Source organism: Anguilla anguilla, chromosome 3 (genome assembly GCF_013347855.1).
Source record: "Anguilla anguilla isolate fAngAng1 chromosome 3, fAngAng1.pri, whole genome shotgun sequence".
Lineage (NCBI taxonomy): Eukaryota > Metazoa > Chordata > Actinopteri > Anguilliformes > Anguillidae > Anguilla > Anguilla anguilla.
In genome coordinates, this window is record NC_049203.1 from 51159702 (window position 1) to 51174934 (window position 15233).

General features: G+C 39.7%; 1 protein-coding gene across 5 annotated transcripts in view; it reads left to right on the forward strand.

Annotated features, from left to right (window-relative positions):
* Positions 1 to 15233, forward strand: part of ahnak (AHNAK nucleoprotein) — a 56678-nt gene that overhangs the window by 16892 nt on the left and 24553 nt on the right. For 3 of the 5 annotated variants that reach the window (XM_035408482.1, XM_035408480.1, XM_035408485.1), the window contains 4 exons: positions 1746 to 1817; positions 12367 to 12434; positions 12580 to 12737; positions 12951 to 13153. In XM_035408482.1, the coding sequence (XP_035264373.1) occupies positions 12581 to 12737; positions 12951 to 13153 (360 nt within the window). In that variant the 5' untranslated portion in view covers positions 1746 to 1817; positions 12367 to 12434; position 12580. Of the gene's footprint in view, positions 1 to 1745; positions 1818 to 4060; positions 4096 to 12366; positions 12435 to 12579; positions 12738 to 12950; positions 13154 to 15233 lie in introns of all 5 variants that reach the window. The other 2 variants (XM_035408483.1, XM_035408484.1) reach the window with 2 other exon arrangements.

The window sequence follows — 15233 nt, forward strand, 5'->3', positions numbered from 1 at the left end:
AAATCATGGTAAAACATGACTGACCAAATTCAGTTGAAGCAAGGCCTGTTACATACATACTATAGCTAAGGCTAATACTTTTATATGTAGCTTAATAATGAACAAGGTACTAAGGTAAGCAACCTGGAAAACTCAATGATTTAGTTGGAAGGGATTAAGTAATTAAAAGAGGAAACATTTTGTTATTGCATGATTTAAAATATTTCTTAATCATGTGAAGTGATGCAGCTCAAAAAAACTGGATTCCTGTTTACAGTGTATGCAATTCAAATAAAGGCTCTGCTCATGGTGTTAGCATCTTTCAAAATGCATGATATTTCAGTCCGGGTTTACGCAACACAATAAATGACTGGCACCTGAGCCGAGCCTTTACTTGGCCTGAAAAAGAACTGAAGTGAACTGTGGCATGTGCGTCCATGTCAGCAAGGAACTCGTTCCATGCTTGCTAAAGCTCTGTGAAGGAATGCTGTCCACATACTTCACATCCTTGAAATACACACCTGTCACAAACTTCCTTCAGTGTTCTGCCCAGGGTCATCTGCTAGACCTTTCCACATGCTTTGTAATACAAAACCATTTCACACACCAGAGATCTTAGGCTCCCGTGCATTCTCTTTTCACAAAACATTTTGGTGAAGGGGTCTCTTGCATCCTCTTATGTTTCACAAGTCTTTGCATTATAATTGCAATAGGTTTAAAGGTAAGAGTGTTGAGGCTGTAGCACAAACTGAAACAGATTAACCAAGCAAGTTAATAATTATACCACCTCTGCCAATAGAATGAACTAATCTAGGTGAGGTTAAATGTCTTTTTCAGAAGGAAAAATGTATTAAATATTTTATTTTTAGTCAACCCATTTCATGTACAGACCACAGCACATTTTCAAGTCACTTGTGCAATTAGTTTTCAATTGGGTGAACTTCATTCTATCAATTTGGGTTGTAAAAGGCTGTAACATTGGGTAATGTAATCCTTATGACTGATGCTGCTCCAGAAATGCAGCTAAACTCCTAATCCAATAAATATTTGGATTGATACTATACATTAATATTCTGTGAAGATAAGTACTGTGTATTAAACAGGGATTAGAAATCACGTTGTCTCTAATTCTTATTCTCAGTTTTGGATGAAAATAAATGGACCCTTGAAACATAAATTGCTCATGCAGTCATGTGTTCCTCCTATGCAGCTGCACTAGTCATACCTTTTATTGTGAAGCAACCAGGGAATTGGTCTTCTGTATGTATGTGCTCAGAGATCTCATGATCTTTCTGTGACTCTCTGGAAACAGATTTCAGAGGATGGGTAGAAGGGTGAGGTCATGCTTTTGAAAAAAAGAAAACTGGAATATATTTTCACTTTCACGGGCAGCTTATTTGGCTTTCTGACTCAATTGATGCGCCACCTGTACCCATACCTGTACCCGTACCCATGAAACTGGCACAGCTCACATATCTCAAATGGAGTCTAATGGAGACAGGACATAATGACTTATAAGGTCAACCAGACAACTGGGTTTGCTGTAAGAGGGAAATTGTGAATGTTTTATCCAATATTTTAAAATCTGTTGAATGGAGTAATCCAGATGCACATTGTATGATCATATATCACAATTATCACTTATATGGAGACATATTTTAAATAGTAAAATTGTCATTCATCTGTTTTCAGAAACAGAAAAGGCTGCTGCGTTTGTGATTTATCCCCAATGATAACTTTTTAAAATTCTCTCTCCTTTATCACAGATAGAATATAAAGGAGGAGGAGGGAAGGACTCAGAGAAGTGGAGCCCCTGGCAGTGTTTGAGCAACTGGGAGGTATGCATCCTCCAAAATCTCTCCAGATCCAGACATGATGATAGAAACAAGAAAGAGACTATGGTTAGCTTATTCAGGAATGATCTCTCAAAGTCTGATAAGAAACGCAAAATATACCAAACATTTTTCCTGGAGACCCTCTCTCATCAGTATGAGTGTCACCTTTTTTGGAAGCATCTTTGCTGACAGAGAAAGAGCATATCTGACCATATCTTAGCATCTGACCTCCTGGTCAAGAAAGCCTCCACACATCCCACACCCCCCCAACCCCCCCAACCCCCCCTGCCGCATATCCCATCCCCAACTGTGAATTAGACCAGTGAACTGCCTGTTTGCCCAGTCTAAAACCATGTGCACCTACCCTGAAAACAGCTAAAGATTTCATGTGTTTAGCTTATTGTTCTTCTCAGAGATTCTTTTTCTCTTTCATAACAAAGCTATGAAGTTAATAACAACAGAAATATTTGTTTCTTCCAGTAGAAAAGTTGTAACTTTAATCGGGCATGGTCAAAAGCTGGTTGGGAATCACTGTTGTCAGATTGTCAAAATGCTTTATTGGATCTTCAGTTTCCCCTGGGCTCTCTCATATATGCCACACTGACACAATGAACCATGTTAATGATGATGAATGGAGCAGATTCCTCCTTCTCGCATGTTGATCAGCTGAGTTTCATCTCATGTGTTCCGCCTTCCCCTTTTGAATGTATTTTTGTTGTACATAACAACTTAATTGGGCATTTGCGTTCAGCGATTTTTTTTTTTTTTTTACCAGCTAAGAAATGGAACAAAAAGGGTAGTAGTTTATATTGAAGAGTATGACTGCCTGTCTTATGATAGCATGAAAACACACACAAAACCTCTTATTCAACGTTTGTTTGCTCCTACACCACTTCAGATCATATGATATTGGATGATGGCCAGCTGCTCTTTCTGCCCTCTTCTGCAGCTGCCTGTGGCCAAATTACCCAGATTGCCTCTTACTCTTTAAAGATCTTCATGCAAATCCTTGTTTCTTTATAAAGACCACTTTTTCCAAGCCCAGATTTTTCTATCTTGATTTATGTAGTAAGGGTGTAGAATATATTCTGTTTCCCCAATGTAACAGATATCAGTTAATAGTGGCAGTGGGGAAACAAACAAATCACCGTGCTGAGTAATCACAATTTGTCAAAGTCACAAGTATTGCTTCCTACTGTTACAGAGAATGTTATCAATATTGTCATACATATTGTGAGAATTAGTTGTACATTAATTGGTGACTTGTATATTTTTGTGGAGTCAGAGATTAGTCTCATTACTTCATAGCTAAATCAGCTATCATCTGTAAAGGTCTGCTGATGGTTGGTGCTAACTTACTGAGCGACTGGAAAAAGCCTAATTTTAGCATAGCCAAATGTTAACATACATTTGCATCAAATATACATTTTAGCACTTTATAGAGACTATTTTAATGTACATGTGTTGTGGACAGTTTTTTGAAGCTGAACGTCTGCATAAACCATTGCAGGGTCCTTTAGTGGTTCGATTTCAGTGTGCTAGTTGTGCCGTTTTGCAGTTTGTTTGCAAGGTCAGTTTTGCATGTAAAGTTTGGATTCGCTGTCTACGTCCCAGATGCAGCATAGACTGGGCGTCCATAATATGGTTTTCATTTATGTTTTCTTTCGCTTTCTCGCTCATGCAAAGACCTGCCCCCCAGTCACATTCCTCTGGAACTGCCGTCCGAGCTAAAATCCTCCACTTCATGTTTCCTCTTTCTCGCTTGCTTTCTTTCTTGCTTTCACTCTCTCTTGTTTTAGCTCTCTGTTCGCCCCTCTCCTTCCCTTTCCCTGCTCCTCCCAAAATTCCCAGCCAGGAATCTGTCATAGCTGTGAGTGTAAGGACAGCTAAGTAGTTCTCGAGATCATTAAAAAAGTGAGAGTTTGAGAGGGAGGAAGGAATAGAAAGAGATGGATGTTGGGACGGGAGGTCAGGGGGTGGTATTTTCTTAGGAGGAGAGAAGGATCGAACAAGGAGATGGGGGAAATGGGCGTGGCACTGGGTTTGTCCTTGTACAACAGGAGATGGAGAGAAGAATAACAAGCTATTCCTCCTCTGCTTTGAAACTGTGGGAGCCGTTGAGAACACATAGCTGTTGGTTTTCCCCTCCCACTGTTACAGCCTGCTTTCATAAATACCTGGAACGGCCAACAATAATAATGTAGGCTGTTTGAGAGTTTGAGTGCTGTGCTTTCTGTCTTGCCTAGCATCCTGCATGTTTCCTTGGATTTGAGAAGCCAAGGTGAGAAGAACTGCACATTCAACCTGTTTTAACAAGATAGAATTGGCAAGTTGCTTTTCCTATCTATCTCTCTTTCTCTCCCACCCTCTGTCTCTCACACACACACATACACACACAGTAATGGACCTCAGTGGATCATCACGTGGCAACTGGACCAGTGAGACACAGGTGTATGAAAATAAACACTCATCAGTGTCCTGTCAGATTAATTGGTGTGTTGGGGTGGATATTCATTCATTGGGTATGCAAAAGAACCCCTGATTCAATTTGCTTGGAAGGCATTTGTGCTATTAAAGCAGTGTCCATTGACCCAAATGTAATTTGGCCTTGATGGTGATAATTGCATGAGGTTCCCTTTGCCACACCATTGCAGTTTGTGTGTGTGTTGAATTGCAACCTGCCATTTTGGTACTGGAACAGTGCGGCCATTGCACAAAACTGATAAATGCAGAATATCTTTTTGTATGATGGTCTGGCTGTTTGTGTACAGTGAGCAGGCTGTTCCATGGGATGGCGCTTGAGTAGAAAACTCATCCCACCAAGCTTGGCAATTTCACAATGGAGTGGATACAGTGTGCAAGATATATCCATGAGAACAAATCCAACTGGGTATCCCTGAAGCAAAGCTTTTTACCATGCTCATTAAAGCGCAAAATATGCGCCACATAGGTTAGAATATTCTTGAAGACACATCTTGGAAACGTGTCTTCTGACATGTGGACAATGAATGGTAGATTTCAGATGGTTTGACGGTGACAGACTTTGTGGAAGTACAGAGAAGTGTGCCCCTGCTGTTCTCTTGTCATGGACAAGGGAATCATTTTAGTCTCTGTTAATCTGAGATGGAGTAGCAGTATCTGCTTCCCCATTAGTCGACTTTTTCTGGCTTGCTGGCTGACTCCGTCCCTCCTGATCCTGAAGGTTGGGGTCATATGAATTTTTTCCACATAGTGAGGCAAAGTTTAAAAAGATTTTCAAATAACCCAGTCATCACATTCATGTTCACAGTATTCTAGATCACGAGGCACCAAGGTTTATTTTTTGCAGATAAAGTTTAATTTGACAGTGACTCATTATGTATCCTTGGATATTTTCCAGGCCTAGCGCGACTGATCACTATTTGCATTGCATTCCAGACCACTGGTCACCAATGTAAAGGAATCCCTGTGCTTACGCAAGACTTGTGCTCCTTGTCTCACTTGGTTAGTTTATTTTTGGAATGCTATGATCAGATTTAGGGTCTTTGCTTTTATGTTTGTGATGAAATGGTTTTCCTTTGGAGTTTGATTTATGCTGGCTGAGTATAGAGTAATCTGTCTGTCCTTGCGAACAATCCACAACAAAACATACACCTGATAGGGTGAGCTGTATTGACCTCTTCCCATCAAGATAAGCATGCTACTAACAGCCTCATCAGCTAATCCATCTTTGGGAAATATTTTATGGCATTCCAGACTGAAATGGAATGCGAAATTTAGAAATGAAGCCCTGGGAAATGGGATATATTTGTAATGCTACCCAAGTGGGTTGTGTGATAGCAGTGGGCATGAGTTGCCTTTGTGGTTGACGCAGCCTTGAGATGAAATGTTAAGTATGCTGGGGGTTCGATGTGGCACAAGGCGCCGGATTAGTAAACAAAATTCCACTGCCTGAAAGAAAGGGCTTTTGAGGAAAGATTTGCCATGGTGTTGCATTCTACTTTCTCTCTCTCCTCCCTCTGGTAGCATAATCACAGATGGTGATCAAGGTGAGGGTTGTGCCATTTGTTCACAAAACAGCCATTTCTTTATCTCTTAGAATGTTTCCTCTTTCTTTACATCCAGTACTTCAGAATGTTTTGTTGCACAGCACAGCAACGACTGGAAAACCGGATGGAGATGATGTCCTTATGGACAACTCCCTAAAACCACAGTTGTATAAGTAATCCTCCTTCCACTCCCTCAGTTCCTCACTTACCCTGACAATCCTCCTTGGAAGGCTTGCTTGTTTCTTTTTACAAGAGTATATGGCCAATTCATAAGCTAGCAGGATTGCACTGCTTATGCAGGTTTAAATGAAGGAACAAATCCTCAACATAATTGAATTTGAACTATGAATGATTTTTGTCAGACTTACAGATGCTTGCTGTCATTTGCAGTGAGAGTTATCATTTAGCTTGGGAAGTATTTCACAGTTGACATTGTTTGTTATCATACAAAACCCCTTTTCCAACAGTAAAGGCTTAGAAAAGATATATTATGTTACATGTTGCATATAGCGTTCTCCAAAAGTATGGTAACAGTAGAGTGAAAGTTGTTATTTTTGCTATACATTTTAAGCATTTAGATTTGAGATCAAAAGATGAATATGAGACAAAGTTACAGACAATAAGCTTTTATTTAATGGTATTTGCATGTATATGTCTTTGTTTCAGAGTTTTTTGTCTTCAGTATCCACTTAAAGGGGAAGTACACTTTATAACACTTCTGCTTCTCATGACTGATGTTGTCCTTCTAATGAATGTGTCGCCCTTAATTTTTCAATTAGTTATTTCATTATTTAAATATTTTACGCTGTTTTGTTGTTTTCCTTTACAAATGCAGGAAGTAGACCCAGGCAGTTTAGTGTCGAACTCGAGGATGCATATCATTGCGCGATTTATGATGTGGGCATACCTGCAGACAATAACATTAGGTTGGTCGTAGAAAACAAAGGTTAGAAACAAAGACCTATTTTTTTAGCGCAAGTCCACATATTAGTACGGTTTCCAGTTTTTTCTTCTTCAATTTCGTTTCGCGGCAAAATCGAAGAAGAAGCAAAGCAAAACATTCCGTTAACTTAGCGTTGAAATCGAACAAACTAACATCTGCTAGCTTTTGTTTGATGCAATATCGGTGTAATAATGAGGTGCATTGTACCCGGTTGTTATAATGCCCGTTAAACCTGCCTTGAAAGCACATTTTCATAGTTTTCCACGCGATGCAACTTTGTGCCAGATATGGCTGGATGTAATCAGACACCCCAACATAACAGCCACAGAAGTTCGCAAACGAGGACTAAGGGTATGCAGTGAATACTTTGAAGGCACTGACTACCAAGGGGACCGTCTAAAGCCTGGAGCTGTACCCACCGTTTTCCCATCGTTGGTCGAACCGCTTGAGGTAGGTACTATGCGGGCTGGCTAACGCTATTGCGTCTGTCTGTGATACATAGGATGTCTACCACCAGTTGCCGTTTGTCCTGGGAATAGCCTGTGGTTCCTCAATCTTGACCCGCTCCTGACTTGCTCTCGCTCGCACGATCAACCTGAAAATTAGCCAGCTCTTCTTCTGTGTATTCCGGCTCGAATCGATAGGGCACAACAATCCCATGATCAAAAACAAAATCTCCTTCGTCCTCAGACATTTTCGTACAACACTATTTCTACGACCAACCTAATGTTATTGTCTGCAGGTACGCCCACATCAGAAATCGCGCAATGATATGCATCCTCGAGTTCGACACTAAACTGCCTGGGTCTACTTCCTGCATTTGTAAAGGAAAACAACAAAACAGCATAAAATATTAAAATAATGAAATAACTAATCGAAAAATGAATGGCGACACAATCATTAGAAGGACAATATCAGTCATGAGAAACAGAAGTGTTATAAAATGTAATTCCCCTTTAAGCAAGTAAAATGGATGCTTGATTGGATTTTAATCAGATGACTGATTTGGCCAGTCCTAACCTTCCAGTTTTTCCCATTGATGAATGCTTTGGTTGCATAGGCAGTGTGTTTGGGGTCATTGTATTGCTACAGGATGAAGCGCCGGCTAATGAGGTTGGAGGAATTTCTTTGTACGTAGTGAGACAAAATCTTCCTGTACACTTCTGACTTCATCCTACTGCTGCCATTCTCCCTTACATCAATAAAGATGACTGAGCTTGTTCCAGAAGCAGCCATACATGCACAAGAAATTACACTACCTCCATTTCAGAGATGAGGGAGGAGTGCTGTGGATCCTGGATTGTTCATTCCTTGCCCCACACTTTCAGCTATCCATTGCTTTGGTAAAGGCTTTTGCTTCCATCTGTCCATAACACTTTTGGCTTGGCTGTATTTTCTGGTTAATTTTAATCTGGCCTTTCAATTCTTGCTGTGTAGCCTCAAAATTTCTTCTCTCAAAGTCTTCAGCATATGGTGGCTTGTGATATTTTCATCCATGCTTTCTGGAGACTGCTGGTGATGGCACCGACCATTCTTTGAGGGTTTGTCAACACAGCTCTTAGGATTAGTCTGTATGCAATTGCAGTTGTCTTCCTTGGTTGACCTATACAGTGTCTTTTTTTCAAGACTCTCCAAACTGCTATAATTAAAGGCATACTATGCAGGATGTTTTATCCTTGCTGTCCTGTGTTTACAATCAAAGAAGTCTTCTCCTCCATCTTCATCCCTGCCCTTTCACCCCCAAGTTCCCAACAAAATCACAGACATACAAATTCATTAGAAACTACAGGTAATTTTCTCATGTACTCCACAAATTGGACATGTACAGATAATTTGAAAACTGAACATTCCGATAAAAATCTGGTAACCCTAGCGGAATAGCTGGAGGTAATATTACTTATAGGTCCAACAGAAAACAAGTCATCTTTGCGTTGCTTTTCATTTCCTTGGAGTATTTTTGCTGACACCGAGGTTGGGTAATTACAAGGTTAGCTGTAGTTCTTGAACGAGCCTTGTTGGCTTGTCTTTTTGCTTATATATTTCCTTCTACTGTTCCCATACTTTTGGAGTGCACTACATGTTACATTGCTGTTTGTTGTGGGAGTCCTCATTCACCTTATAATGGCAGTTGACATTTTTTCCCATGCAAAGTTACTTAAGAGCATAAGCTCAGACAATAACCTTTTACTCAAACTGTGTTATGGTCCCTATATTGATATGGATTGAACTGTGTGTGGCCAATGTCTAAAAGGCATTTTGCATGCAGTTCTGTGAACCCATATCAATATGAGGACCAAACCAGGGTCAGTAAAACTACATGGTCAACCTCTAGGAAATGTCCTACACAAGCTAGTGGATCAGCTGCACTGCGTTAGACTTTTGGTGTTTGGCAGGAAAAGGGAAAGGAAATGGGACCTAGGATAACCTGATCATCCTACAAAGGTTTTGAGCTTTTCACACACAATGGTAGTTGCAATCCTTGTCAAAAGACACCACCACACAACACATTGGTGGCCAGAAGAATGTTGGCAAAGATGACACCGAGTCAAATGTCCCACAGTGAGACAGCCTGAAACATTTCTCAGGGGCCTCGCCCAGTCCTAAGACAGACATACTAATTATTGTGCTGGACGTAGCTAACTGAGCAGCTCACCACAGGAATCTGACAGTGTGGGATTTCTTTAAAAGCAGACAGCTTCAAATCTTCCAGTCTCCCATACGCTTACTCACTCACACACTCTCAGGCTTAGCCTAATCAGAAAGGCATCCTTGTCATTGTTTTAAGTCCCAGAGAAGGGACTGACTGTTTCCCGATTGTTTACATCTGTGGGTGGCTCTGGTTTGAATTGACTGTGTGGCCACTCTTAGGCTTATAATTCTAAAGCTTTACAGGTCATGGAAGTGAGTTGGTCTATGGCTCAGAGAAATGGGGTAGAGCCCCAGTGCGCTGAGGTAATTACTTTCAGTTAATTTGTGAGCAGGCCAGTCTTTTTGTGTTGTCCTACAAAGTGAAGTAACACCAAAGTAGGAGTGAATTGTGCTTCACACAAGGGAAAGGCTCGGACATCCTCCTGGAAGGCACAATGCCTGCCTGTCTGCTAAATCAGTCACCCTGTCAAGAGAAGAAGTGTGGAGAGAAATTGTACACATTCTGAGTTTTCATATTTTCTGTGATTGTGGCTTCATCTGGTGGAATTTGACAGAGTAAATTAGGTTTATTACTCACTGTGACATCACTTCCTGATGCAGTTGTTAAGGCAACTTCATGAAAACAGCCACAGCCATTGGTGTGACTCACATCCTGTTGCCATTGTGTAAATCCTGTGGATTTTCAATTCTTTCTCATATATTAATAACTCCTATGTAAGTTTTTCTCAATGTAACATATATGTGCCATATTTGATATGTATTACACATAGGGGACACAGTCTTACTGTCACGTTTACCAACAAAGAATAACTATGTTGAGCATGTATAAAGTACAAAGTGGAATTTTGTGTTAAGTCATTTGATTTGATCTTGTTTAAGCTTGGATACAATCTGTACAGCATGATCCTGTGCTGCATTTAATGCATAATATCAAGGGTTTTATGTGCCCATTCTGGAAAAAAGCTCACTGAATGTGTGTTGCAATGGTAATTAAAAAACTATTAACACGTTTTCATTATTTTGTACAGTCCCTTTATATGCATGTATGTACATTGGCATGTGTGTATGTGTTTATATATATATATATATATATATATATACACACATACACAGTGCAGTCCATAAACATTTGGACAGTGATATACTTTTAGATATTTATTGTTTTGGCTCTGTACTCCAGCCCACTGGATTTGAAATTAAACAGTATTAATAAAACAGATCACCCAGTATGGATGTAAATATCTTCAGCTGACAGTCTGCACTTTACTCTCATATTGTTTCATTTCAAATCCTGGAGCCAGCACTACAAATATTCACCGTCCTGTCACTGTCCAAATGTTTACTGACAAGACTGTGTGTGTGTGTGTACGTACACAAGTGTGCACATTGATTATAAATGTATTGGTAGGCTATGCCTTTTCCCATTGCTGTGAAATAGGACAAAAAATAGTCCACCTTGAAAACACGACACCAAACATATGGTCTATATAGTTAAAGGCATAGTCAGACAGTCTCATATAATAGCTGGGTGGATCGTAGCAGGAGTGGTATTACTGAAACAATGGGCTGTCTGTTAACTGGCAGGGAGAAGCTGCAGGTGTGTAAAGGTGAAACAGTGAAAATGAAAGGCAAGAAGCAGGTCCTTCTCTATGTTTTTATTGTTCATTTACAATTACTTTAACATGCCAGTATAGAATGATGATTATGGTGTGACGCTGATATATTTCATCATAATATCATAAGATTGCTCTTTTTTTATAAAAAAAATAATTTTAGACACTATAAAATTGATCCTAGTACTACTGTTATGATTATGAGAGACATAGAGTGGGGTGTGGTGGGGGGTGTGAAAGGCAGCTGGAGCCATCTTTGTTCTCTGTCTGTTGACACTAGAAGGGAGGTATGGGCACAGGTTCAAGCGGTTCTGCTGTTTTGCTTCAGGGTAGGGTGTGGTCTCATTTTAGCTAGCTTTGCACAACAACCAGAGAAAGGGAGAGAAGAAGGGAGGGGAACCACATCGGCTGGCAAAAGAGAATTTGGTAACATGATACCCAGGTCCTCCCCTGTGTGGAGCTTAGAAGCATTGGGAACCCATCTGGTGGTGTACACCAGAACTGCACCTGAGCAAAATGTAAAGGCAAGAGGGATGCTCAAAAAGGAATGATGTACACATCTGATTGAGTGAAATTTAAATGCTTTGGTCTACTTAAACGAAATTAAATGGACATAAATATTTTCTCTGTTTTCCCCTTCCCCCCTATTTTGGAATGCATTTATTAGTGCTCATCTCCATTGTCAATTCGGAAGAGTGCAATCAAGCATGTGCCCTGTAATCACAATGCAGTAATATAAGGCATTTAAAATAAGTGGACTTTAAGGTCTTTAATCGATCATTGTGGGACAATGATACACATAGCGATACTGTCATTCCAACTGTCTGAAACCCTCCCATCCCTGGGCAATGCTAGGCGCCAATTGTATGTCATCCTGTGGCACTGCTGGTCACAGTTGGCACTGGCTTGGCCCTGATTTCAATATCAAATTGTATGGCCCTTCCATGCACTGAAATGGTATCTTAACAACATGAGCCACCCAGCAGCCATGTGTAAAATGCTTTTTATTTGCACTCTTTGTTTTTGATGGTGTTGTGCAAAGGTTTGATGATAGTCTTCCTTATAATTACCCAAATCTGGGTATGTGGATATCATCTAAATATTTCACTCAAATTTCTGCCTTAAATGTGTTACTAAAAATGAAAGCTGAACTGCTTTTTGCTTTGATTGAATTATAGAATAGTTTCAATATCTAATTTATTTTGCACTGTATTGTTTTTTCTTTTAAGCACAAATTTCTACTGTGGTGAGTTCATAGCATTGTGTAAACACGCGCTGAATAGTCTGGGCAATAATGGCTTCGTTGACTCTCTCCTTAGTGCAAGTACGTGATCCGAGGCTGATACATACCTCATTGAGACAAGAGACAAGAAAACGAAAGTTTGAGGTAATGTTGGATGCATTCTTGATTTCCTTTTTAAATTTGATTTTAATGATTTTGACCTTGAAATGTTTTAATATGTGTGTAAATGTAATTTTATTGTCAGAGTTAAACAGTTTGTCTGCTTACTATCTCTTTGCATGAATTTTAGGATGGCTGAGGAAGAGGAAACGAGAGAGGTCCTCTTCCCACAATGGATGGGCGCAGACAAACATGGCCTCACCATTGAACAGTCTGGCGAGGGTGAAATCTTTGTCACGGAGGTGAAAACTGAGTCCACTGCTGCACGCACTGGGAGAGTGCATGAAGGTACAGTATGCAGCTTGAGCCCAGTAATCTGTTCATATTTAATGGCAGTGATGTATCTGGGCTGTAAGGTACATCTCTGATACATGCTCAACTGCAGTAGCTGGATGTGTTACTATGGAGATCCTTTGAAAACCAGTTTTTTTTAAACCAGTATTACTGTACATAATCATTTTTTGTGACCCCTGCCTTATGGTATCACTTGCCCCTTTCCAGGTGACCAGATTGTGGGCGCCACAATCTACTTTGAAAATATGAGCTCAGATGAAACAGCAGATCTTCTTAAGACACTCAATCGCCACAAGGTTGGACTGAAACTACAGAACCGAGGGGACAAATCACCTTGCCGCTCCCCTGTAGGAACCCTTACTTGGGAAAGTAGGAGCCGATTTGGGAGCTCCAGTCCTGAAATTATACTGGTGAGACAAACAAAATAATTTTGGTCTTTTATTTTCAGTTTGTCTGTCTCTACTGCTACAGGCTGATGTTTGAAAGAATAAAAACACAACTACTTGCACCCTAAATAACCAACCTTTCTTTTAAAGCTAAAACCTGAATATTTAAGTTAATTTGCTGAAAATTCAGTATTTAAAACAACAAAACAGCAGTTTAATACTTTCACACGTAAGTTCTAAAATATTTACAAAGGCTGTAAATTTTTCTTTTGCATGTGCAAAAGCTGTTCTAGACTTAGACTGTTAAACACACTAACTAGGCTTTCCCCAGTTGACATTGCCCTTAATATAAGCACTCATAATTACTGTATTATTATTATTATTATTATTATTATTATTAACAATAATAATAATAATAATAATAATAATTGTAACCTTACCCATTAGTGGGGATACCGGCCACCTTCACCCTATGGCCCTGTGTGTAACTTTGTTTAGCAGCTGCTGTTTTTTATTTTTTTCAAAGTCTAAATTTATCTTAACATTTGCCTGCATTGGATATCCAAAAATTTCATTCAGCTCAGTATATAAATATACAACAAATCCCACAGCACTAGTTGACCCTCAGTGTATGTCAGGCACAAGTGGATCGTCTGACTTTTTAGCTAGCTACCAGCACTGTCTATTTCATTTTTATCAATAAAAAATCTGTCAGCTAATGGTTCATGTGGGAAAAATGTCTTTATTTGCATTATTCTTTCCATGCTTTCAAATATTCATTATAAATAATGTATTCTCATTCTAGCAAACATTGTAATACACAGCCATGATGTTTGTAAAGTACTTTTTTGATGGTTGTATTAATCATGATATGCTAAAGTAAAGCTAATAACATAGGCGCAGCCATAACATAACATCATCTAGTCCACCAAAAACTATAACGTAACTAAGATTACACTTTTGCACTGGACAATCTTCCAAGATGACTTGATTAGGAATTGAAAAGTGGGTGGGTTATGTTGGGGGCAAGTGGAGCATCTTAGTGTAACGTATCTTCGGTTGAATGCGGAAAAACAAGATATCAGTGAGAATATTACTGTCGGATTATTTTCTACTTTTGCAGAGGATTTAGTCAATTATTTTGATCTCTGGTGGGTTTACCCGTAACATGAATTATTAGATATTGTACTTTCTGCCAGCCCATAGTTAGCTCATTTTGACAGCTGGGATTAGTGGTCTGATGGTAGCTAACTGTATAACCTAAAATATTTTTCAGACGCTTAACTGCTACTACTTCTGAGGCCACGTTGGCAACCACCCAGATTCAAACAAAACTCTTTGCTTAATAATAGGGGATAGGTCATGACTTCCCTGGCCATCTGACCAGGGGGTCGGGTCAATCTGAAGACTGTTTTATACTTCTGGGTAGTAGGCATAGTTTTCGTAATTTGCGTTGTATGCGGCACACGCAAACGGGCAGATTATTTATACTTGTGCGGAATGGTTGCGCAGGCCGTGTAATTAGAGTTGATTACTGACTGTTAAAGTTCTGAAGAAAGCGATTAGCTTGTGCTTTAAAAGCAAAGTAAAGTTGGTTGTATTACATATTCAGGTAGCGAGATTAATGCAAGACAGAGCTAACCAGAGAGATAATACAATATCATGCACAACTACCTTCATTCATATTTGCAAACTTACTAAATACTGCACCAGTGACCACAAAAATATTCAGCTACATGTAACTTGTTGCAACGAAGACATTCACCTGATAAAAGCGCTTTTAGCCGCATATTTAACATTGGATATCGGTTTTGTGAATCAACTGTTATAACCTGTTAGCCAGAGCAGTCTGCCAGACTGACCTCATATCAGCAGTCAACCAATCATCTTCTGTGCAGCGTATGCGGGCATTGGTTGCTAACTAAGCACTTTTAAATTCTTGATGAGGTACGCAACATCAACGCGGACGTGGTCTGCAACCTTCGCACATGCCGCACGTTCCGCACAACCCTTACGCAGACCCATTTTTATGTGTACTCCACAGAAGTATACATAGCCTTAAGGCTAAGGTCAATCAGATAAAATGAATACACAAGTAAATACA